Consider the following 24,296-nt stretch of genomic DNA (forward strand, 5'->3'; position numbering starts at 1 on the left):
TTTGGAAGTAAAATAACAAAGTCGATGTCTTACCCCATCAGTCACTGTTCGCTATGGCCACGCTAAGGTACCTGTGATCTCACCTGCTCGTCGCTCAGTTCATTCCGAGCTTTCCTGGAATTCATTCCGATTCGGCGGGGCTGTGTGTGCGAGTTCAGTTCTCTCGCATCTCCCGTCGTCGGTGTTTGTGCGGTCCGTCCGGTCCGTGGGGGATTAGCGCTATCCCAGCCCAAGAAAGAAAGAAAGAAAGAAAGAAAAAAGCATCGCTTCCCCAACGCTGTTTGTTTTGTAGTGTAAGTAACCCGTCCGTACCTGTCCCGTGTAAAGTGTTCCGTAATCTCACTACCCAGTTGTGTGAAATATGAATGAAAGCGTCAATTTCCGAAACAGCCACCAAGCTAACAGCAGCACAGCCCGTTCCGGTGCGTCGTGTTGAATGTGGGGCACGGCAACCCCGCGAAAGGGAGCAGTGAAAGGGGAAGAAAAATAATAATAATAATACAACGTATGCATGCAGCCGATCCACCGCATACCAAGAGAGCCGCGCGCGTTCACTGTCCGCTGGAGTGGTGTGAGTGAAAACGTGTAGTGTGTGGTCCCCCCGTACTCGCCTACTGCGCCCAAACCCATCCGCCGTCGTTTTGTCCATTTGTTGGTGGGTGTTTTTTTTTGCACGCGGCATCCAAGCAACAACTCCCCCCACCGTCGCTCCGTTTGCATTTTGCTTGCGTGTTCAGTGTGTGCGTGTTTCTGTTGTTTTGTGTAGTGGTCGACGACGTCGTCATCGTTCCCGTGGAATCGGCCTCCCATTCTCTCCTCCCCCCTGCACGTAAGAAGAAGAAAAGTCAAGGGGAGCCCGTTCAGGTGCGTCACCCTCGCGGTGTGTACGGTTTTGCTTGTAAAGGTGTGGTGTGTATGGGCGTCCGAGTGTTTGTGTGTGTGTGCGGTGTGTGACTAACCCCAAAATTTAGGCCCCCAAACAACCGCAAACAACAAAAAAACGGGAAGAAAGCCCATGTTGGGGTGATCGGAAGTGAGGTGAATAAAAAAAAAACAACAAATGGAGAAATAGCTTCACTCTCACCGTGCATGTGTGTGCACTTGTGTGTTAGTGTGTAGTTCTTTTAACCGTTTGTTCTGCGGCGTGGCGTTTGTGTGTTGGTACGGTGGAGAATGGCCGAAGAAAGCAATTGAGAAGCCGTAAAAAGAAAAAGTAAACATAAACCATCCGCGCATCATCCCCCAGGTGGGCGCGTGCGTGTATGTGCTGTTGTGTGTATGTGAGCCTGTTGAACGTCTTCTTTTTGCTGCTGCTGCATCGGGAAATACAAAAGGTAGGGCAAGCTTCTTCTTTTTCCACTGTAGTTTGGGTGGAGGGCGGAGAAAATGGGTAGAGGAAGCTGCAAAGTGCTTCACTTCTGTTGCTGCAAGTTGTGCAAACATCACACGCCTGTGCCTACTGCGGTGGTGAGTGTGTTTTGTTTAGTAAAAAATCGTGCTAGTGGTCCGAATGCGCGCTGCCCAAGGCATTCCACGAGGGCCTTGGGAAGAAATTGGGCAACACAGAGGTTAGCAACCCGGAAAGAACACACCTGTACAATAACAACGGGTGGAAAATGTGCTCACGTTGCTACCCCTCACGTTGAACGAGAGCGCGTTTTGGACCGAACGGGAGAGAGAGAGAGACACGAGAAAGCAGTGGGTGAAAATATGAATTCCAAAACTCGTGTCCAGTCGGCGCAACGTGGTCAGCGAGACGGCGGAAATCAACCGGTTGCTCTGGGGCGTAGTTGTTTTGCGCGTAATCCCCCCCTCCTTCCACACCGGTGTGCGCATGATAATTCTGGAACGAGGGGAGGAAGGAAGAGAAACAAGGGTGTGTTGGGCTGGGCTGGGCGGCTAACAACAAGTTTTGTTTTCCCTGCTGGCGAGACAAATGCTTCCAGCCAACGTCGCGTCCCCAGCACATTCCCAGCACAAGGGCATCCAGAGTCGGACGTGTGTGTGTGTGTGCTTGTGCTTGTGTGATTCCACCGGAATCAAGGTTGATGATATGAGGAGGACTTGTTTCTCCTGTTATTTTTTCGGCGCTTTCCCTTCCGTCCCGCTTTGTGTCGACGTTTGCGCGTAGGAGAGCTTGTATTATGCAAATCGCTTTCGCTGTGCGCGCGCGCAAAGGCTCTGGAAGGAATGCGCGCTGGGCTGGGCTGCGTACCACATCGCCACGCAACAGCAAAGGAAACCGGTATCGCGCGCGAGCTGAGACAACGCTGGGGCGGCTGCGCGTAGTTGAGCTGTCAATTTGCTGAGCTTTGTTTCTTCTTTCTCCAGCAGGCCCGACACCAACACTGGCGCGATCTTCCAGCCTAATGCTTCGCCGTCTGCGCGGGACTGTTTCTATGGCGGAACAGAGGCGGAAGATGTGGCGTGGCTGCGATGAAGTTAATGCGCTCTACCGGTTCTAAGGGACTACGGAAATTCTAATTCAAATTAATGTGCACATGGTTGTTGATGTTCGAGTTTACACAGTTGCATGCGCGCGGGTAGGCGATATCATCGTGGCCCCCCACAACATCTGTGACAACACATGCCACCACCGGTCACCGGTTGGGCGCAAACGTTTGCACAAAGGTTTGCTCTGTGCTCTCGGTCACGCTTTGACTTGCGATTGTCGGGATCGCATGGATCGATCATCAAAACTTGGGTATACTTCGTTGGCTGGCTTAATATATAAGGATGATTTTAATATACTTCATCTTTGTAATATCAGATAGCGGAATTTGGGGTAAGAGTGCTTTAGGGGCAACAGTGCTCACAAGCTTTTTTTCATTAAAACTTTAGTTTAATGTCCAAAAGAGTACACCGATGGTTTTCTTCCAAAGAATAGATATACTGTGCCTAATTTCATATGCATTCATATGCATCATCGAGCAGAAAACTATACCTTTCAACCATATCAATTAGACTCTCAAAACAAAGAGGAACGAAGGGTCGAGAGAGGGTCCAAAAGTTACTCAAGACATACAGTAGTGCCACACAGGTGAAAAAGTGCAAATATATTTAAAAAAAAGCCTATTATATTGAGATTACCGCCTTACCCTATGCGGGGGACCCTCTTGCTCCATTGTCCAAAAAATCACGTCTTTTTGACGCCAACACGACCATTTTTAAAACGCTTTAAACACTGTTTTTTTAAACATGGTATTGATACTCCAAGATTCCGCTACTTGCAAAAAGAAGCAATTTTTCATTATTTGAATACATCAGAACATACTTGAAATTCCTTGTAACGTTGTTTGTTCGGTTAGGGTGGTTTAAATTTAAATAAAACTATGTGTTTGTGTACCGTGAAGATCCAAAATAAGGACAGCTTCAAACTCCGGACACTCGTCATGATTTTATTGATTTTCTTCATATCCAGTTTCTGGCCATACCGCTTTTTAATTTTACCTAATTACCATGATGTACTAGAATCAATTAAAAAATGTGTCCTCAGCTCATATTAGGCCCTTATGCCACGGTAAACAAATATTTTCGGCCTGTCAGTTAACCGCCGGAGGCATTCTTAGCAGTTTTGCTTTTTTCTCAAATTTAGAAGGTTTGCTGATTAGTAAATGTAGTTAGACAGAGGCATGGTCGATTACAATTGAATCAGTAAGAAATTATTACATGTCAAACATGTCTTAAAAGTCCGTAATTCGAAGCAATACGGTATCTAATTCATAACATTTAATATAACATAATTTTTGATCGCGATCGTTGAAGATATTGACGAACTGTTCAACCAGTACACGGCCTAAGAGATTTTCACAGTTTTCCCATTTGTTTTATTTTTTTTTCCTAAACACTGCTCACTTTTTTAACAACCTGTGTGAGGTGGCATTGGTTTCGCTTGTGGGAAGCACGAAGAAAAGTAAAAAAGAAATACAATCACCACCACCAAACAACGAAATGAAACTTTTGATTTCTATCTACTGACGTTAGCAAACATTTTCACGCGAGCCTTTTTCGCAGTGAACCGTCCCCCTGCTCCCTCCCTGCTTTCCATACTTTTCGTTCAGTTGTACGTGGCACCTCTTCACCCTGCCCTGGCAGTACGGCGGTTGGCCAGTGAGAGATGCAATTGTTCTTTCTTTGCGGCTTCCTCCCTCCCTTTTGCATGCTAATGACTGTGTGAATCAAAAGTTTCACTGCCATGAGGCGGGGCACAAGCGGAAGGGTTGGCGCGTTTTCTATAAAATTTAGCTAGCAAAAAAAAACCCTTAAAGCCCCTCCATTCGTAGGAAAAACCCTTATCTACCTGTTTGCGCTGTGTTAAGAAGCAACTATTTACTACGTACTTAAAATGTATTTCTCTATTAAACCAGTACAGAAACGCTGATGGGGGGACCCACCATCGGCCTACAAGTTACTACGCTTTTTGTTAGCTGCAACTGCATCGTTTTGTTTAATGAATTCACCAACACGCTGCCGCAATGCCGACCGAGCTCCGTGTGGTGTGTGCCCCGGCCGGGATGATTCACCCCTTTCCTTCTTAACGCGTTGGTCACGGACACGAACTGCGCATACGTTTCCAGCTTGCCAGCTTGGCTGGCGTGTGAGACGTTTAAAAGTGAATGGATACACCCCCCCCCCCCCACCTACCGCCACTGCAATCGGTGGTCACAGGTGGAAGTGCGTTTCCATGGTCACATTCCAATGTGCACCTCCTCCTCGTGGGGCGTGGGGTAAACCATCCGGCAGAAAGAGCACCTAATGGAGGGGCCATGGCCTGTCCAAGCGTCGTGTGCGTGATGGATGGATGCCAAATAATTTAATTCGTGTCTTCTCTCTGTTACTTGTTTGATCAATCGAGGGAATAAATGTGCAGTGGTGGTGGTGATGTATCATCGTCCGTTGCAGGAGGTTCATTTTCACAGTTTCAAAGCAAATTTAATTTAAAAATATATAGAGATAATGAACTATATTTCCTCATGCGCGAATCTAGTATTGGTGGAGCTTACAGAGGCAGCAGCATATTCGATTTGTACTAGCAATCTGCGGTATACAAGACCGTACGCTTGGCATGGGACTGTTAGACATAGGGTAGGTGCACCAATTATGGACGAGTTGGTACCGCGTTTGGATTAAAACAAAAATTGTGACGAAACTACTGAATAAAAATTCATAAACAAAGGGGAAGTAGATAGGCACATATATTAGCTACATTATTGCTTTTATTTTTTGAAAAAAAAAAATACTTTTTACAAAAGCTATAACCGTTTTCCAAAACCTCTTCCATATACCAAATGATGTGTTATGTGTACTAATTGTTGTGCTAGTCAAAACACTGTGCTAGAATTGTGTTATCAAGTAAAATTGATTGAATGTTTTAAGGAATTTACAATCACAAAATTAGTTATCAAATGCTGATGCTGAAAATCAATTAAATATTAAATTTTAAAGATAAAGTTTTGAATGTCAATTTTGGACGATAATCCATGCGAAATGACACAACTGGTTTTTGCTATCTGACAGCGAAACTTGTAAGTATGGGAATAGCACAACAATTGATACATGACCGTTTTTCTTGCATCAATTGTTGTGCTTTTTTTCAACTCGATTATTCGATAAGATAATTATTTAATATTATTACTATTAGAATCCAATTAGAATCCATCAACATCCCATAAACATCAACATGCCGATAAAAGAACACAAATGTCACAATACACCTTACATACAAAACCAGATATGTTTTGCTAAAAGCAAATGACTCCGGATAGTCGAAGCTAATAATAGAGAAAGTAAGCCTCTGAGTTTGGAAAATCGGGCCTAAGTCTGATAGAACATAGGAGGATAAAGCCTTTCTCGCCAAAGAAAAAGAAGAAGAAGAAGAATTACATAATTACATAATCAAAAACTGTGCTGTTTCAGTGTAAATGAGTCATAATCGAAATTTTAACATCATTCTGTTGCTTTAGTTTACGTATAAATTGAAAGTTAATAGCACTAGCACAATAATTGGTGCTAGCACAACAATTAGTACACCTACCCTACGTCAAAAAGCAGCGTTAATTTACATTTGTCACATGACATAACAAATGTTAATTTAAATTTGTTTGCGGCTTATGTAATTTTGTACATTTTCATGTGACCTCTTGCTGTCTCTGCCTCTCTTCACTGATGTAGTAGACTTACATCGATGTTTGTACGCACAGATGTAGACCACGATCGTACGCAATTGTACGATATAACAGTATGATTCGATCAATTAACATACTCCACCCGCGATCATAGAAAGCAACACCAAACATTCAGTACTATAGACAAAGCACTTTTTCTGCCACATCTCTCACCCTGTTGTGTGTGGTGAGCCGACATCGAGTTGGGTTTATTAGATGCACCGGTTTGTGTGGGGGACGTTGGGGGGGGAGATCTCGCCATCGCACATTCGGTGCACCTCATTCAGGTCAGTTGCAAAGAAGCCCTTCCCATCGTCATCTCCATTGATACAAGATACGCTGATGAGACCGATAGGGTGGTGGTATCGATGAATACTGATGACCTTCTCGGGTGTTGGGCAGGGCGTGTGCAACGGTGCACAGCAACTGTGTGGCGTCGTGGAACTAAATCTTACCGGCGGAGAGTAATATTTAATATCATCTCGTGCTTGAATTCTATAGAACCCTCCCTCCCCCCATCCCACCAATGCCGTAAGTAGGTTCGTGAGAAGTGTGCAGTGCGTTTGTGCTAAACACTTCCAGCTCAAGCGAAACGCGCACCAAGGCCGGCACGCAAAAGCGCATTGCCGGCTTTCACACACAACGGTCCGTGCGTTAGCGCCTCCTCCGGTGGTGAGGCTGGGGTGCAACGGAAGTGAAAACTTGTAGTAAGAGGAGGGGGTTTACTATCGGCCAACGATCGACTGGCCGCTGGCCGTCACATGGGATGGACGCCGGATAGCAATTACTGCTGTTGATGGGGCTCACGTTGCACCCTTCAAATGCACCTTTCGCTGGGTCGGGGTTTGGGAAGTGAAACATTAGGAGTGTCGGCAATGATGCTCCCCATTCTCGCCCTCTCCATCCAACGGTTAGAGACAAAACATCTCTTTTTAGCTTTGCCTTTTTTCCGCAACAGGGTTGAGAAAAGCCTTTCTGCCAAACAGGTTTTATTGCTCATTTTTGTGCAAAATAAATGGTTCTATTTTTTGTTGTTGTGGGTATTTTATTACATTTCTGTTTTTTTTTTCTTCAATTTCCCACCATTATCTGCCCAGGCGAACTCTAGTTTTGATTCAGTCCGTCAATATTAATTGTCTCTTGTCATAGGCCGAGCTTTTTGCAGACGGCAATCTGCGGAGATATTCAAAGGAATGTTTAGCATGGGAAAATGCTTTCCCAAATGGTTTGGTAGTAAAGCTTAATCGGCTATAGGGCACAGGGCAGCTGAGAAGATCGAGTAGCAAAAGAAAACTGTAAAGAGCTGGACGAAACTAGGCTTGGGAAATTCAGTTCATTTTCATGAACGTGAAGTTCTTGTACTAGTTCAGAGATACATTCGTTCATTTCAGTTTATGCATATATGGTACATGGTTTCACTTCACGAGAAGAATATAATTACTTTATTACATCTTGAAAATTATTTGGCAGACCAGGACGATCTTTATTTCGACGGATAGGACGTTCTTTTTGTGAATGATTTGGTCATACGGTTCACGTTCATAATTCTGTTGGAGGAGATGAACGACCTGGCGTACTAGGGCGTCCTTTATTTCGACGGATAGGACATTCTTTTTATAAACAACTCTGTACATTATGATTTGTAAAGAAACGAACGTTGATTAGATGAACGTAGGTCGTTCGTTCTTTATAATGACCTGAATGAATTGTACGGTTGTGGTTATTGGGGAACACCTCTACAACAGTACTTGAAATCAATACACGTTGTTCCTGTTAAATTGCGTCTTTAAAGGCTTCTAAATTTAGTTGTAAATAGATAATTTTGTTTGAGTTAACTTGAGGAACTGTTTGTACCAGCATTAATCAGATTGATCAGAATAACTTAATGAATGGAACTAAAAAAAGATACTAACAGCGATTTGGACAATATTCATGGAGTCTTCGAAATTGGCATGTATTTTGAGGTATAAACAACTCTGTTAATACATGATTTTCCAAGTCACATCATTATTCACCGCTTCCAAGGTGCTTTTCAACAGCCGTCAAATGGTGTATTTGCATCATAATAAAATTTCAGTTCTTTCACACGATTTTCAACACATCATAAATATCTGTCAAACTAATACACAATTTGACAATTTGATTTTGATTTGGCACAATTTGATTTGGCAGCAAATACACAATTTGACAGCTGTTGAAAAACATATTGGATTCGGTGAAAAATTATGTTCACATCCGAAAGTGTCTTGGAAAACCATGTAAATAAGTGTTTTCTTGAAATTTAAAAAAAATTAACAATAATTTTTCAGACTTTTTATATCCTATTCTAATAGAACATAATATTTGTCATAAATATGCTTAAATATCATGTAAAAATAGTTTGATTTAGACTAGAGTGAAACATAATTCATTAACAAACAAACTTTCATGTCTAAGAGACAAAAATGTATGTACACTGCATGTTTAGAGTCTGCTTGCAGATTGCATAGAACAGAATTCATCCAAATTTGTGAAGTTTTGTGATCTTGTTTCCAAAGCATGTTATCGCTTCCTATCAAGTATATTTTCACAATCTTTCAACGTTTCTCGAAACACGTTTTCAAATGTATTATATTTTAGAAATATCGCTTGCTCTGGTTTACGTAAAAGCGTCTTTTCCACATAAAACCATATATTCCTGTTCATAAAGCGATCTTCTCCCCCAACACTTGTGCAATGAATTTAGACGCTCGATTGCTTGCTCATCTGGAGCGCTGTGGGCCACTTGTGTCCATGTTTGACGTAAAACGATCATAACGGACCATCACGAGCGGGAAGGGAAGCAGAGGGTGTCGAAACAGTTACGATGAAGCTCCAGCAAAGTGTAGCAATTGCGCTGCATGCGTGATTTACCCCTTTTTCCGTGCCTTCCTTTTGCATAGTTCCCATTCTCTCCCCAGCGCACGCTACTGTTAATGAGCGTATGATGGGGTGCAGGAAAGTTAAGAACTCATCCGCGGCGGCAACCGACTTGTCATCACATCATCCGTTGATTGTGTGTGTGTGTGTCTGCGGGCTGTGGAAAATGTGGATCACTACTTGGCGTTCCTTTCCACATGCTAATTCCCAGCGCTAAGCGCGCTGTGTATTCCACCGAGCAGCTGGGGCTGGAACAGTTTATTTTCGGGATTTTCTTTTTGTACAGCCCTGCTCCAACCACCCCTGTTAGCCACCGGAAGGCGTAAAAGTTGGCCGAAAATTCATGACGCTTTATGGTTGATTAGTTTCCGTTCACGGGGGTTTAACGGCTCAGTTCCCTTTGGGGGCTGGCTGGTTGCTAGCTGGTGGTATGTACACAGAGCCAAGAGGAGCTCTCGGATAGGCAAATAAACGTCCAAAACTGGAGTGGACCAAACTTCGCACACATCTAGCAAAGCCAGCGAATTGTGGGTTGAATTGCGATGGAAAGGGGCAAGCCACATATATCCCGTTGATCGATCGTCCATCTGTTGTTCGTGGCGGTTTGAGGCGATGCTGATGATGGCACCTCTTTCAGAAGCTTCGCAGCGAATTACGAAATCGATCAACTGGGGGAGGGCGTTCAAACACACACACACATTCTTTTGACCCACATGGTGGAACCGCGCCGGTGAATTCCTTCCGAACATTACTGTGGTTTGTGTCATCATGTTAGGCGTCACGGTTGACCGGTTGCGGTGTGTCTGTGTGTGAGTATGGAGAGGGGTGAGGAGGGGTAGATGGGGATAGAGAAGGTAGGATAGTGTTCTAATAAATTCTATTACAGAACGCGATCGATGACATGCGGTCATTGTGTTGCTGATGCTTCTCGGTTTGGGTGTTTGTATGAGTTCTCGGTGAATATTTAATAGGAAAAGAGCCAACGTGTTTATAAATTATAGCTGAACATAACATTTGTTTTGTGATTTAAAAATCTTATTATTTTTAATCGCCTTTAGTCACATGTGAAATAAATTATCTTTGCTCAAATTTACTGAAGATTTTACATGTAAATCGATCAGGACATTGGCATATTTAAACTGAGAACAAAACTAAATCACAACACTAAATAAAAATAAATAACGAAATATAAGAACAACACTAACGGAGATTGTAATTTATATACTCTTATTTCTAAGCTGTTCATTGTCTTACTCAGGCTAATTTGGTTATTGAGTGAATAAAGAAATAAATGTAAGAAATGATTTTATTTGTAGTAATTTGTAATAAAGTAATATAAGAAATGATTTTATTTGTAGTCGTGTCATTTGTGCAGAAGACAGTGGGCGAAAATCTTTAAATCACGAGAGTTAAAACTTAGATCACGAAGGAAGCTACTTAAAGGACGTAACGGAATTTGGTTTTCACATATGGATGGGGATACGATTTGCCTATGCTGGCTCAACAAATCATTTTTATCATTTCTGAAACTAGTTTTCACGACATAAGTCATTTCAAACGATCATGTAGTTCCGAAATATAGACTTTTGCCTAACGTTAATGATTGATAGTTATATTTATCTAATATCAGCAACATTTTATCGAATATGGACGTTAAGATTCGTTAAGAAATGTATACTTTCCGGCCAGATCTGTTGCATGATCATACATGTGTCAAGACAGTTTTCCGAAAAGGGGAAAAAGGACATGTCCAGATAGCAGCAATGTTGGAGAATATGTGAGGAGTCTGACGTTAGGGTACTGTCACTGTATTATATCGGTCTCATGTAAATTCACTTCCAGCTGCGCCGTGAGATTGTAATATCAAATTCTTCAATTCTGATATCACTTAATATCAAATCATTATCACACATTCAGAGCCTGTAATTTGTTACTTACTTGTAGATTGTAATTTGTAGATCAATATATAAAAAAACACAATGTAATACATAACTTTTTGAAACACCTTACACTCAATTATACAGACGGATAGGCGAAACCAGTAGCGATGTGGGTCAGTTTTTATCGACCAGAATCGAATCGAAACTAGATCAAATTGCATAATGCAACAGATTGCTGACGCCGAAGAAGACACGAAGGAGGGCTTGGCTTTGGTTTGAAAGGTCGCCGAAAGGGATGGGAGAATTTTCACGAAATGTGATAGGTGACTTATGAGTTCCGAGCAGGCCGTGATTGATAAATTGATTTAACCATCTGAACTTTCTGAATTTCCTTTCGAACGGGTGTGGTGCTTCGAAGCGTAAACCCTTGGCTGTTAGGAAGAGGACGTTCAAATGAAGAGTTTTACGTTATTGTTGAGGTATTAATTTGATAGTACCAAATTCAGTATGTGACTAACATTTTTGTTTGAAAAAAAAAACCAGTAAACAAGGCCTCACAGTGTATTTCAGTTTCTATGGTACAACGAAAATGGTACAACCTTCCTTCAAACCCTTGATATCGATTGACCCATATTCTAAGCTGAAGCCACTACCTTTGCGTAACAAAAAAAAGCAATCAAACACAATCCAGCATTGTTCCTTACGCTCTTGCCGCTTGAAGGTATCCAATTAGTCTCGCATGAGATTCACTAATACCGTGGACCACCTCTCTGTATACACCTCGTACACACAATGTGAGTGTGCAATGCACTAAAGAAAATTACTCCGCATCATACGATATTCAAATGAGATGACCATCCCCGTCCAGACTTCCTGCTGTGTCTCCAGGTCTTTCCATCCCCACCCCTCTCTCTCTCTCTCTCTCTATTTCTTAGCGTTTGCAATTGCGTCGTTGAAAATCCCGCTCGGGAACTTCTACTAAGCCGTCATTTTGAATCACGCAACTGCATTCAGTTATTCCCTCTGTGTATGTGTGTGTGTGTGCTTTGAATGGCTTTGTATGCATTTTCCTAGTGAGTGTTCTAATGAAATTGGCCTGGGCTGAACACAGTTGAAGCACACAGTGAAGCAACTGCACAACTGCAACACCATAAAGAACCGAACAACAATGTGGTGTGACGTTGCTGGTGGTGTGTGTACAGGGTATTGCAAAAAGGTGTAATTGTTCTTTTATTGTTTCGTTCAACTTCAACACATTCTTCCAAACTGGCACAATAGCAATCCGGAACAAAGTTCTATAATCTGTGGTGAGGGACTGTGCGTAACAGGTGTTGAAGGGGCAAATTCGGCGGGTACTTTCGGGGAGGGCTCCCCGGTACTAATTTATTCCTTGCGTAGAAATGGAGAGGGCGAGTGAAAGAGACGGAACACGTCGTGAGTCGGTTTCGAAAAAGTGCGCCGCAAGATTTACGCAATACGTGTGCGTTTTCATTTCCATCAATTAGCATAATTATTTCGCAGTACATTCTAATGAGGGGGGAAATGTATTCATCGTTTGGAGTAATTGGCTGTTGGACGTAAGATGTCATTCTTTCATTAGCAGACCGTTGGGAGCTATTTTATTATTTGATTGAACCACTTTACAAAATGCTTGGTTTTGTTATTTTGCCTTTAAAGAAAAGGAGAAGAAAAATGGACCGAACTTTGTTCGACCGTGTTTCGAAAGACAAAAAGAAGGTGGCATAAGTTAAATGTTAGTTTGGTTTTAAATTTCGGTTCATATTTCCATTCTTCTTCAAACGCACGAGAGAATGCTGTGGTGTGGTGGTCTATCTGAAACCAAATGAAGATATAAAAAAACACCATCCCAAATGTTGCAATCCCCCACCACCACCACACTGAAGGGCGCGTAATTGTACACCCCACTTGCACAATCGTCAAAGCATCGAAAGATCAACTGGTGTTAAGCTGTGGTGCTTTGAAGCAAACGGCGACGAGTTCGTTCTGGAGAAAAGGAGAAACGTGAGCAAAAATAACATCCGGTACCGTTTGATGGTTCGGTCGCAACAAGGTTGTTGTTCACCATATAGTGTGTCAATGCCAGAACTCTGGGAGTGACAGAGAGGGTGCAACGCCGCCGCGTCTGCCAAGAAGTGGTAGAATATGGCACTATCGTGTAACACTACCGCCAAGGGCAAACCAAGGGATGGGGTAGGATTAATTTCGTTATTGAAGAAATCACCTTTTTGTGTGCTACGAATGTGAAGGTACCGCCAGAAGAAGAAGTGTGTGACACGGACGCCGACAATCATCACCAGCAGCACGTGGGCGTTCATATGACGCCATTTGTCTCTGGGCTGACCATGTTGACATGATGTCGCACCGGTCTTGTAAATGTGTCCCGGTGGGGGAAAATGGTTCAAGAAAAGGGTCACTACGTTACAGCGTCGACCACATCGACCGACGTCGCCCCCGTCATCATAATTACGGTGATGTGTGATCACTGTTTGGTTGATCGGTCTTGGGTTGAGGAGGGTGGTGTTGTTTAGGTCCCGCGAGGGTGATGAGTTCAGGAGAATAAGCAACCTGCCCATTTGGTCGTTTATTTATTGTCCAATCAGCCGAGCCAACACACATTTGCTCATGTGTCATATGCTTGTGATATGGAACGTGTTCTCGCCAGCAGCAGGGCTAGGTGAGGAAATAGTTATGCAAATAGTTAGCTCGTTGGTGTAACAACAGGTGGTTTTGCTATTTGCTATGCTGCGTTGTTGTGTGGTTATGTCAGAAGCATTCCGATTGAAACAAGCTAGAGATCGATTGACATTTAGACGATCAATACGATGATTCTTTTGCGTGCACACTCATGCAGGCATCATTTCCAGTTGTGGATTGTATTAATAGAGGTACTAATCAGAAAAGACTGCATTTCAGCGAGCAATTTATTTGACACTTTGCGAGACGAACTGGAGGAATATGAATTTGTAATCTTTTTTCTTATTGTAGCGAGCATTATATTCGATTTAGACGTTGACATGTTCAGTAAGAACTTTCAGTTCAAGTTTTGTCCCGCTCATGTTTATACGGTTTCCACATTCAAATTATTTTATTTTCAAATATTCAGCTATGCATTTGTACAAGAGTTTTGATTTACATGGTTTTCAATGATATTATTGACATGTTCAGCGAGTTGTTGATTCGTTCGGGCATATAATTGACACTTTCAGCGAGATATTGAATTGTTCGTAAGCAGGCGTTGACAAGTTCAGCAATTCTGTAGTGTTGTCATTTGTTTTGTTTACACACTGTGCCGCAGGGTTCAATTTTTCATTCTGAAAAGTCCTAAAAGTAGCTAATAATCATTCCCCAAGCTGTTTAATTCATGAATTAGTTAAAACAAACATATTTTTACGAAAACCGTTTGTTTACCTTCTGATGAGAATGATCCAAGCTGCAGTCCAAGGGGTACGAAAGTGACAGCTCTATAGTATCTCCGAACTTGTCAACGCCTGCTTCCGAACAATTCAATATCTCGCTGAAAGTGTCAATTATATGCCCGAACGAATCAACAACTCGCTGAACACGTCAATAATATCATTGAAAACCCTGTATTATTTGTTCTAATTGCAATTTATTAGATAAAAAGTTTTTTTACTCTATCATCTATACATTATTAAAAGTTGCATTTTTCACACATACTCTTGACTGTTGTTTTTAATGTTGCCGTTTCAAATGACAAACTATAAACTCTTCAAGTGACTGTTCTATTGTTGTCATTGCTTTTGTTAATTGATATAGTGATTCTTTGAATTCAAAATAAGTATGTAAGCATGTTGATAACAAAAAAAATACAATAAATAAGGAAGCATTAAATGCTTAAAATTTAAGATTAGAATAGGATTTCAAATGATTTGTTAAATGATTTATCTTGTCTACCAGTTTTGATTGACAGAATGCTCGATTTTGGATAATAACAATGAGTTCTTTTTGACTCTTATTATCTTTTATGTCCTCTCTCTCTCTTTCTCTTTCTCTCTCTCTCTCTCTCTCTCTCTCTCTCTCTCTCTCTCTCTCTCTCTCTTTTGTTGGCCTGCTCACGAATGAGCACATGGTCCGCGTCGAGCGTCATGGCATGGCCCAGTCAACAAACATTCTCCGGGATGCTCGGTCCCTGGCTGTAGCCTCCCTTTCATGTAGACACCCGATCTCAGACAGGTCTTGCTTCACCTGATCCAACCATCGAGTTCGCTGTGTTCCTCTGCGTCTAAACCCCGAACGACTGTCCCAAGATAGCAGGACTTCTTTACCTTACCACCTCGAGATTGGTCTGGTTATCCGGCAAGCAGGTACTTCGCTTTGTCGCATTGATTCTCAATCCAATTCCTTCGCTGTTGTCCTGCCGATGATGTCGATGTCATCCGCGAAGTCAAGAAATTGGAGGGATTCGCTTTGTCGCATTGATTCTCAATCCAATTCCTTCGCTGTTGTCCTGCCGATGATGTCGATGTCTTCCGCGAAGTCAAGAAATTGAAGAGACCAGTGAGGATCATGCCAAGGATGTCGTTGTCTTGCCCCGCGCTTCGAATGACATCTGCCGATGCGATGTTGAAGGAGAGTCCGTCGCTTTGCCTCAGACCCCTGTGAGATTCAAACGCTTCTTCGCTTCGCCGACGTCAAGTTCGATACTCTCACCTTGCACTGCACCCCGTTCATGGTGGTTTCCAACAGCCGGATCAACATCCCAGGGAAATGGTACCGCTGCATGATGTTCCATAGCTCATTCCGGTCTATGGTGTCGTAGGCCGCCTTGAAGTCCATGAATAGGTGGTGCGTAGAGATCTGGCACTCCTGGAGGATCTGCCGAACAGTAAAAATTTTGTCGATGGTGGATTTGCTTCCAACAAGCTTGCCGTAAATATTTATAATAAGGGTCACACGAACTTTTTGCTCATCAAAATCATATTATGACCTTAAAAGATGTTAATTCGTTCATATCCACAATCATAATTGTTTGTCGTCGAATTAAGGTGTTTTGGTTAACGTTGGCTTAAAAATAACATACCAAGTATGATAACCTTACATGTTTGAAACCAAATCGATGATCAGAAACATTATCTCAGAACTGACCAAGATATATGTAAAAAAAAAACTGCAAAATTTTGGGTGCACTATCCTGCTATGGAAACAATAAGACACTGAAAGCCGAGCTCACTTCACTAGTGGCAAGCCTTGACTGACAAGGGCTGTTGTGCTAAACAAAAAGAATCTATTGAACCACTCCAGGTTGCGAATATATGGGAATATAAACGTGCTAACAGATGTAGAATTTGTCAGCTTCACACACAACATACTCTGCAACGTAAAAAAATATTTGTTCATTTAAGATTATTAGCTTTTATATGTATGTAGGAGCTCATAAATGTTTAGTCTGTTACCCTCATCGTGTTTTCAATCACCGATGCAACCTTATTTTAGTGCTTCTCTAAACGCTCGTTAATTGAAACGATCGTAACCCGTTGCATTAATCCGTCAGCTCCGACACAAACCTCCCCACCCCTAGCAGCCTTCTCAAGAAACAACCCCTATTTTAGAATACAATGTGCTATTGAAAGCCGCAGCGCTCTATTAGCGACCCGCCAAAACTCACTCAACATGCAAACGAAGTGGTGGTGAGTGATGGTGGTGGATAGGTTTGTATCGCTGTTTGTTATTCCAGACTGACTCGCTGCAATCCAATCACGGCTCTTTGCTCTCGATGCAATCTTTGGAATTGGAATTTTAATTACTTTCCCAAACCGCCCATCCATCACACGCGGGAAACGAACGAAGGGGAAACATGCAGTCGCCGGAGGAACTGATCGGTGTGTCATACCGAACAGGGGAATAAGGTTCACTGTCGCGTGTGTGTTGTCCAACACTTTGTCCAGCAGCAGAGTTGTTTGTCTCTGGCTCTACGCTTTCTCCCTCTCTCCCTCTATCCGGTTTGTAAGGCGAACTGGTAGACGGGAAGAGGCACGCGCCTTTAATCGTTTAGCTCATCAGCCCAGTCAACATCATGCGCAGGGCGAAAGAAAACTTGTCTTTCAGTGAACCCGTTAATTGATTTGTTTCTATTTTTGTTGTTTTTTACTTTTCAGCACCGTTTCGTCGCGTCGCAGCACACAGTTCCAGTTCAAGCGATTAGTTCTTCCACTCCAAAGAAAAACCGGTCAACAACTCCGTCCTGTGATCGACGTCGGGGGGAACCTGGGACAGCTGTAATTAGTGCTCGTCCCTCTCGGCTGGCGGTTCCTGTGTCTGGCTGGTGTACCTTTTCACCTTGACAAATCACGCCGGACACGCAGGAAAGAGCCATCCGCCAATAGTCAGCGGGGGGGCTAGAGGCGCGAAGTGCGCAGCCGTTTGCCGGAGGAAGCGAGGCGACGAACAACGCGGGAACAGGATCAACTCGCAGCGCGCGAGATGCGACAGCATTCGCGTGAACAGCTAGCAGCGGCCCGTTACCACCAACACCACCAGCGACAGCAGCAGCAGCAGCGACATGGCGGGAATTAAGCCGAACGTTTACGCCGTGATAGTGACCTCGGTGGGATTCCTCTGTCTGGTCATCAGTGCGACAGCCGTCGGCGTGCCGGTATGGGCGTACTACGAGGGCCGTGTAATAGGTCAGTCGAAGAGAGAAAGAAGGAGAGTGGTGTACGGTACTAATGCTTTATTATGTTTGCTCTTTTCTTCTCGCCTTTCTGCAGAGGATCGTGGCTATTTCGGTCCTTGGCAAAAGTGTCAGGTGCTCAGCTATCGGGAACGGTGCGGTGATATTGGACGCTTCAAACCGGACGGTAAGAACGTGCGACCCCCCGACTACGTGAAGTGAAAGTGAAACACGAGAGGGAAAGAGAGTAGATTAGATATATTGGAAGATGCGGAGAATACACGAACATGAAGCTTTATTTTACCGTAGGGAACATACATACCATCATGTTTTTGTTTGTAAACGATTTAATTGAATGGGCAACAGATTGCTCCAGCAGTTAATGAGGAAAGGCGTACAGCGAAACGATCTCTCGCTAAACGAACCCAACCACCGAGCCCGGATGGGTGAACGCCGTTATCAGCCGGTGGGCCCATTTCGGTTGATCGCGCGGCACCATGTGGCCCGCATCGCGCACCAACACTTCCACCAGCCCGAACGCCAGCTTAAAGTAGGCGGCAATTTCCCCGTCAAACTCGAGCGTGCCGCGCGCCACGCCGCGATAGTAGTTGGCCCCGTCGAACTGCAGCATTTGCAGATAGTTGACCATCATCGGGTACGCGCAGATAATGTCGAGCTGGCCGTTGTAGAACATGATGCGATAGTGCTGCAGCAGCTCCGCTATCCACGGCGCGACGCTCTCGAACACGTCCTGCTCCAGGTACCGTTCGACCAGGTTCGCTTCGTCCAGATCGTGAAACGGCTGGTCGCCGACGTGCAGAGCGCGTCTCGTTTCGTCCAAATTTAGAAACGCAACCAGCGGCACCGCATCGGACGGGTCCTCGGCCGTGTGCAGATAGTTGTAGTACGTCTCGAAGCCACTCACGTTGCGGAAGAACGAACCACCGCCGTTCGCATCGCCATCGAGCAGATCGTCCATGATCTCGAACGCGCAGCGATAGTTGCCCTTGGCAATGCAGGCCGCCACCGCTTGCTCGTCCTGCTCGAACCGTTCCAGCGCATTGCCGTCGATCAGTCCGAGCTGGTACAGGTACTCGCCGTAGTTGAGCTGATTGACCGGATCGCTGTACCCGTTGCCGATCGCCATACCGGCCAGCTTCACCCAGGGGTTCGATGAGTTGCTATTTTTCTGATGAATCGTGTAGCCCAGCGCGGGAACATACTTGCCCGCGTACGATTCGCCGGTAATGTAGAACGGACGGGTTTGCAGGTCGGGGAAAAGCTTCAAAAACTGCACCACAGCCGAGTACAGCTCTTCGCCGATCTGCACCTGGTTGCGGGCGTATCCGGCCTCACTGTCGGTGAAGCTAAAGCCCGTCCCGACCGGATTGTCGATGTACAGCAGATTATGGTTTTCGTACCAGGAGTGTGGTCGTTCTTCAGCCTGCAGGTCGGCCGTGATACGGAACGGGCCATTCTCCTCGAACAGCCCGAACAGGGACGAAGCGCCCGGACCGCCCTGCAGCCAGAGCACGAGCGGTGCCGTGGTGCGGTTCGCTTTCGCCGGGAAGTACCAGAAGTAGAGGTTGGAGTTGAAGCGCTTGTCCACGGTGAGAAAGCCGGCGTACGATTCGAACCCACGGATGCGGCTGTGCTCAACCCGTGCCGCCTTTTGACCTTCCGCGATGCGTCCCTGCTCGATGTACGGTGTCAGTAGCAGCGGGTCACCATTGTTACCTTTGTTTGGTGAAGATGCAAATCGTGCATCACGGTGCCAAAGTTTTTCGTAGGGATTGATGAACAATCCGCTGGTGGATGCGATGAGCAAGCTTAGCAGAAGAAACGGTTGTACTTTTTGGGACATTCTAGCTGAAAAAAATGCTACTTTTACTGACAATATGCGATGTACTGTCTACAAGCCACTGACACAGACTGATAGGTTCTTATCGGACAAAGCGAACGATCATCAAATTATGGTTGGTGGTAGTTGTGTCGACGGGACAGGCTGAACTCTGATTTGTTTACGGGAACAGCGCTAACAAGACGGTGCGATGTTTTATTGATAGTGTTTCTGAGAATGTATTGGTGAATTTGTTTCTGGTGCACTTTGTTGATGAACTTACAGGGGTTTTCAGGCGTAGTGTACATTTGGGTACAATCTTCTAGACTCTTTTTTTAAATAGAGATGTTGATCCTACTAGCTTCAACATTCTGGACTCATAGGGGCAGTACACACACCACTCATGCCCGAAAGGTGAGCCGATAGTACTTGATTCTATCTTCACCATTAACGTTCACCGAATGCTCTACACGTCTAAAGCCTCTAAAGCCAAGGATACGGCAAAAGAGACACAGGAAATTGTAATTTTAGGGCGTAACTATTCTCGGTTGTATTCCGGGGTTGGACGCCGGAACACTATGGAACAAATTGGCTAATGATGTTGAACGACTTTGGCTGGTTTCGGCTGTTATGGTTGTACTGTACCGTGTGATCGCGGCCTTTCACACACCACACAATTATAATTGCAAACTAGAATTAGTTCCAATAAGGATGAAATCGTATCCGCATCCGCTTCTCGAAGAATCAGATCACTTCCCGTGCGACAGAGTCCAGAAAGTGTGCCAAAAATATCAGAACCGTTTAAAAACTCTGTGTACCGTTAAAAATTGATATCAGAAGTTTATGATGTGGAATTTTGTATACCGTATTTTAGCGGTTATAACGATCCTCCTGATGAATTATTCAATATTTATGAAAAAAAAGTCTTTCTTTCACTTGACAAAATTCAAAAACAACTTTGTCCATGTTATCGATTTTATTCAGATTTTTGTTTTGTCTTTCTAGTATAAGCGAATAGAACGCTAACAGCTTGTCTTCGTATTACCGAGTTTACCTTTAGTTTTTGATCTCATGAGTAGTTGTTTTTTTATGAATTTGAATCATCTGTTTAAAACACCAGTGAATTAATTATTTCTTCAGTGTCCAAACCTCTTTCTTTTTGCTTATTTGCTAAATTTCCTTGGTCATACTCCTTGCCTTTACATTTACATTTATGTAATGAAATGTAATGTCTCTGGGGTAATAAAAAAGTTGCTTCAATTTGTATAAAGCGAAGAAGGAATTTTATCCTAATTAGCCATGTGTGAACTACAAAGTCAGTCAATTATGTTGTTCATGCTCTAGCCCAGTCTCTGATGTACTTGCACAATCATCTATCTAATAAGTTTAAAGATAATAGAAAATGATAACTCTCCAAATATTCAATCTCAATCGTGCAGCTAATTAAGTAGAGCAATATTGAACCAAAACTTCTTCCATACGTCTTTTGCCACATCTCTATCAGCCGTCGTGTTCGTGAGCGGACTGCTGGCGGTCGGCGGATGCGCCCTGTTCGGCATCTTCTGCATCCTGAGCATCATCCAGATAGCGATGATATCGTCCCGCGATCGCGTCTGCATGAGCTACAAAGCGCTCGTCCTGCTCAAGCTGGTCGCCACCATACTGGCAGCCGGTCTGTCGATAGCGGCCGCCATACTGTTCGCGCTGCAGACCGATGACTACGCCCGCGGCTACCAGATCACCCGGGGGATCTCCTTCTATCTGCAGATTCTCGTCACTGCGCTGTCGCTTGCCCTGCTCGCGCTGGCCGCGTACGATCGCATCCTGACGAACCGGCCCGATGGTGATCCGACGATGCTGTCGAACGCTACCGCCAATGGACGAGGAGGAGCAGGAGCACGCACCGGGTCAACGTACAACAATCCCGGCTTTCGAGAAACATCACACAATCCAAATGGTAAGTGGGAAGGGAGGGCAAATTACATCAACACAATCTCACACACCTCTTACTACCTCCCAACAGGCATTGCAGTGACGGATTCATCCGGACGGCCGTACTCCTCCGGCATGAACGGTAGCATGCAGTCGGTCAACACCACCGTCACGACCGTCTCGAACGGTTCGACGATCGGGTCCGGGTCGGTGACGAGGACGCCGCTACGATCGAGCCTTAAGAAGCCCCGCCCGCCCAACTCGACCACGGACGGGTTGGGCATCCGCAATCCGGGCTACTCCGGCGGCAATCAGTCGCCACGGATGCAGCGCAACGGTAGCGTTAAGAAGGTGCGCATTCAAACGCACAGCACAGATGTTTAGTGAATGGCTAATTAGTGAGTAAAGATTGTCAATCGTCGAACACGAATAGAGAGAAAGAGAGAGAGAGAGAGAGAGAGAGAGCGCGCGGGTGACGACACACACGCACACACGCCCAATCGCTCTCGGGTCGCTCTGTTCGCGCACTTTTTCAAACATTCCGTCCAATTGGAAACCACAAGCGTCCAGCTGTAGTAAGCTTACAGAGAAGAACAAGGTACTGATTTGTAAATAATAGTATTTATGCGCAAAACTGTCGCTGTCGCTATGCCGGCGTGTGCTATCTTCTAAAACGCGAAACAATCCATATTAGCGATAATCGATAATCGGCAGCAACAAATCAATCAATTGGTATCAGCAGCAGCACTATCATATCGAATTTAAGAGTAAGAGTTTATAAGAGAGAGAGAGAGAGAGAGTGCAAGAATCGTTAGTGTGTCGACAGTCAGAGGCACACGTGTAGTGCACTATTTTCCTATTGCTTTCCTATCTTAAATTGTGTGGCAGATCGTTCCACTCACATCAGGACCAAGTAACACAAAGGATGCCTTACTTAGGTTGTTCTTATTGGAATGTGAAAGTATTTTAGCAAAGCTCGTTATTTCATATTAGAAATAGGGTAATCACCGCGTAATCTCACGTCCCCATTTTTCTCCACTTCCTGTTCGTGTGAAAGTGTTTGCACCCGCTGTTTCGTAGTATCAATGATAGTGTAAAGTATTGGATCCCATTTACCGTCCATGATGTTTGTAAGGATCGATACCCGCTAAGCGTGAGAGTACTAGAGAGTACTCTAATTGTGGTACCGGCGCACCTTTCTCACACGCTTGCGCACACGCGCAGCAGCCTTACGTTGGGCCATTTGTTTTAATTCACTAGCTGGTAAGCGTAGTTTTAAACATTTCTCTTTAAACACACTACCTACACACATATCCTGAGCGTAACAATTATTGTGGTCTTCCAAGTTTATAAGCGTTAATGTAGTATCATCGTTAGAAGCAAACAACACACGTTCCATTACCAACTTGGCAATGCATTCCGTCCCGAGGGAGAAGAGTATTCTCGTTAAATTAGTTAGCATAGTTTTTATTCTCTCTCTTTCTTTCCTGTGTAGTCACGTTGTTATACACTGTCGTTGTTCTCGATTTTGGGTAGAAGGATTTTGAATCAGTTTAACATTTTTAACAACACCGTCCACTATGTTTTAATGTTAACGGTTTAGGTGTGAGACACCGGTTGCGAGACTGTGCTTTCGCATCGGATCTTATGTCTTAGCCAGGTGTGTACTGTATTCGCTTGTCTTAAGAGCAATAGTTTGCAGCTAACCACGATTCGCTGCTATCGAGAGATGTGGTGGATAGTGGAAAGGATTAAAAAAATGATCTAGCAAAATATTAAAATAAAAGACAACGGCAAACACCGGTCAAGAAACAGACGAAAAGTCGGTAGCAGCAGCACATAGTAATGGTATGTGAAAACTTATCTCACTGCACAAAGTACGAATTCTGGACATAAAATACTTCCTTTTATAGGTTTTCTCTAGAATGAACATCAGATGTGTAAGTGTGTCTAGCAATGAAGCACAGCTTTTGTTTTTTTTTATTGAAAGTTAATAGAAACACACAATGTTTATTTGTAATTATCTCTAGCATGCAATGTCAGAAAAGGCAATAACAAACAAGAAAATGACCACGTGGAAGACAGTAGTGCGTTACTGTGATTCATTCAAAATGATCATTCCATAATCTGTTTTTTACTCTTCTATTCGGTCTAAGTAAGCTTTTCTTTCGTATTTCCGTTGTGTCGAACCATTTGTTTTTTAAACCGTACCGTGGTGTGTTAGGGCGTATGAAAAAGGAAAGTAGTAAAAACTAAGCGAAAATCTGTAATAAAATTGAAAGCAAAAAATCACAACTAGCTACTCGTAGGCCGAGGGGAATCCCCAAAGTTACAATCCAAAAGATGCTGCTTTACTTTGATCGTTGAAAGAAATGTTCAACTGCAACGCGAGGCAACGTGACAGCAGCGGAAGCAGGTACATTCGAACTCGGGATAGTATATCACACGAAACATCGCATTGTGCACGGTCCTTTCCAATGCTTTGATGGGGTTGGTGGATGTTGTACTAGCCACCTTGCTTTGCCCAAGCACTACGAACATCTTGGCGAACTCCGGTCCGGGTTCGTGGTATCGTACGAGAAACGCATGGCGCATCATTCCTGCTCTTATTACGCCAACGACACGGTGAGTAAATCGTTTATTGTAATTCAAGAGTTCCAGTAATTCCCTCTCTTCCTCGTCTGTAAGGCGGTCCACCTCTACAGAGACGTTGCTTCCAGGAACTTTAAAAATAAACAGAGAGGGGCAAGGTCGGCAGAAGTTTTTTTTTCCAACAAATATTCGTATTGCAACAGCATTTTCAACTTTCCTTATCAAGTGTTGTTTTTTACACTTTGGAACACCTCTCCGGACGGTATGAGGATCTTGAATGGAAATGGAAATGTATAATAGTTTCCAATGACTCAAGAAGATATAACAGGGCAGTGTAT

At 43.9% G+C, this 24,296-nt stretch overlaps 2 protein-coding genes across 3 annotated transcripts; one reads left to right on the forward strand and one right to left on the reverse strand.

Annotated features, from left to right (window-relative positions):
• The first annotated feature begins 133 nt into the window (after positions 1–133).
• Positions 134–23,708, forward strand: LOC1276130 (uncharacterized). 2 transcript variants are annotated; one of them, XM_061642741.1, is made up of 5 exons: positions 134–1,334; positions 17,080–17,607; positions 17,692–17,781; positions 20,939–21,391; positions 21,458–23,708. In XM_061642741.1, the coding sequence occupies exons 2-5, from the start codon at positions 17,484–17,486 to the stop codon at positions 21,748–21,750; spliced, it is 960 nt and encodes a 319-aa protein (XP_061498725.1). In that variant the 5' UTR covers positions 134–1,334; positions 17,080–17,483; the 3' UTR covers positions 21,751–23,708. The 2 variants fall into 2 exon arrangements, with proteins under 2 accessions (XP_061498725.1, XP_061498726.1); XM_061642742.1 differs by having other exon boundaries at positions 140–293.
• LOC1276131 (vitellogenic carboxypeptidase) lies at positions 17,635–19,562 on the reverse strand. Its single transcript, XM_315441.5, has 2 exons — positions 17,917–19,562; positions 17,635–17,803 (listed from the first exon to the last, which is right to left on the reverse strand). The coding sequence occupies exon 1, from the start codon at positions 19,456–19,458 to the stop codon at positions 18,010–18,012; it is 1,449 nt and encodes a 482-aa protein (XP_315441.4). The 5' UTR covers positions 19,459–19,562; the 3' UTR covers positions 17,635–17,803; positions 17,917–18,009.
• Positions 23,709–24,296: the final 588 nt, after the last annotated feature.

Source organism: Anopheles gambiae, chromosome 2, assembly GCF_943734735.2.
Source record: "Anopheles gambiae chromosome 2, idAnoGambNW_F1_1, whole genome shotgun sequence".
Lineage (NCBI taxonomy): Eukaryota > Metazoa > Arthropoda > Insecta > Diptera > Culicidae > Anopheles > Anopheles gambiae.

Coding starts and splice junctions, on each gene's coding strand:
- LOC1276130 (XM_061642741.1), top strand. CDS start 17,484: ATGGCGGGAATTAAGCCGAACGTTTACGCCGTGATAGTGACCTCGGTG. Junction 17,608..17,691: donor CTACGAGGGCCGTGTAATAG/GTCAGTCGAAGA, acceptor GCCTTTCTGCAG/AGGATCGTGGCTATTTCGGT. Junction 17,782..20,938: donor TGGACGCTTCAAACCGGACG/GTAAGAACGTGC, acceptor CATCTCTATCAG/CCGTCGTGTTCGTGAGCGGA.
- LOC1276131 (XM_315441.5), bottom strand. CDS start 19,458: ATGTCCCAAAAAGTACAACCGTTTCTTCTGCTAAGCTTGCTCATCGCA.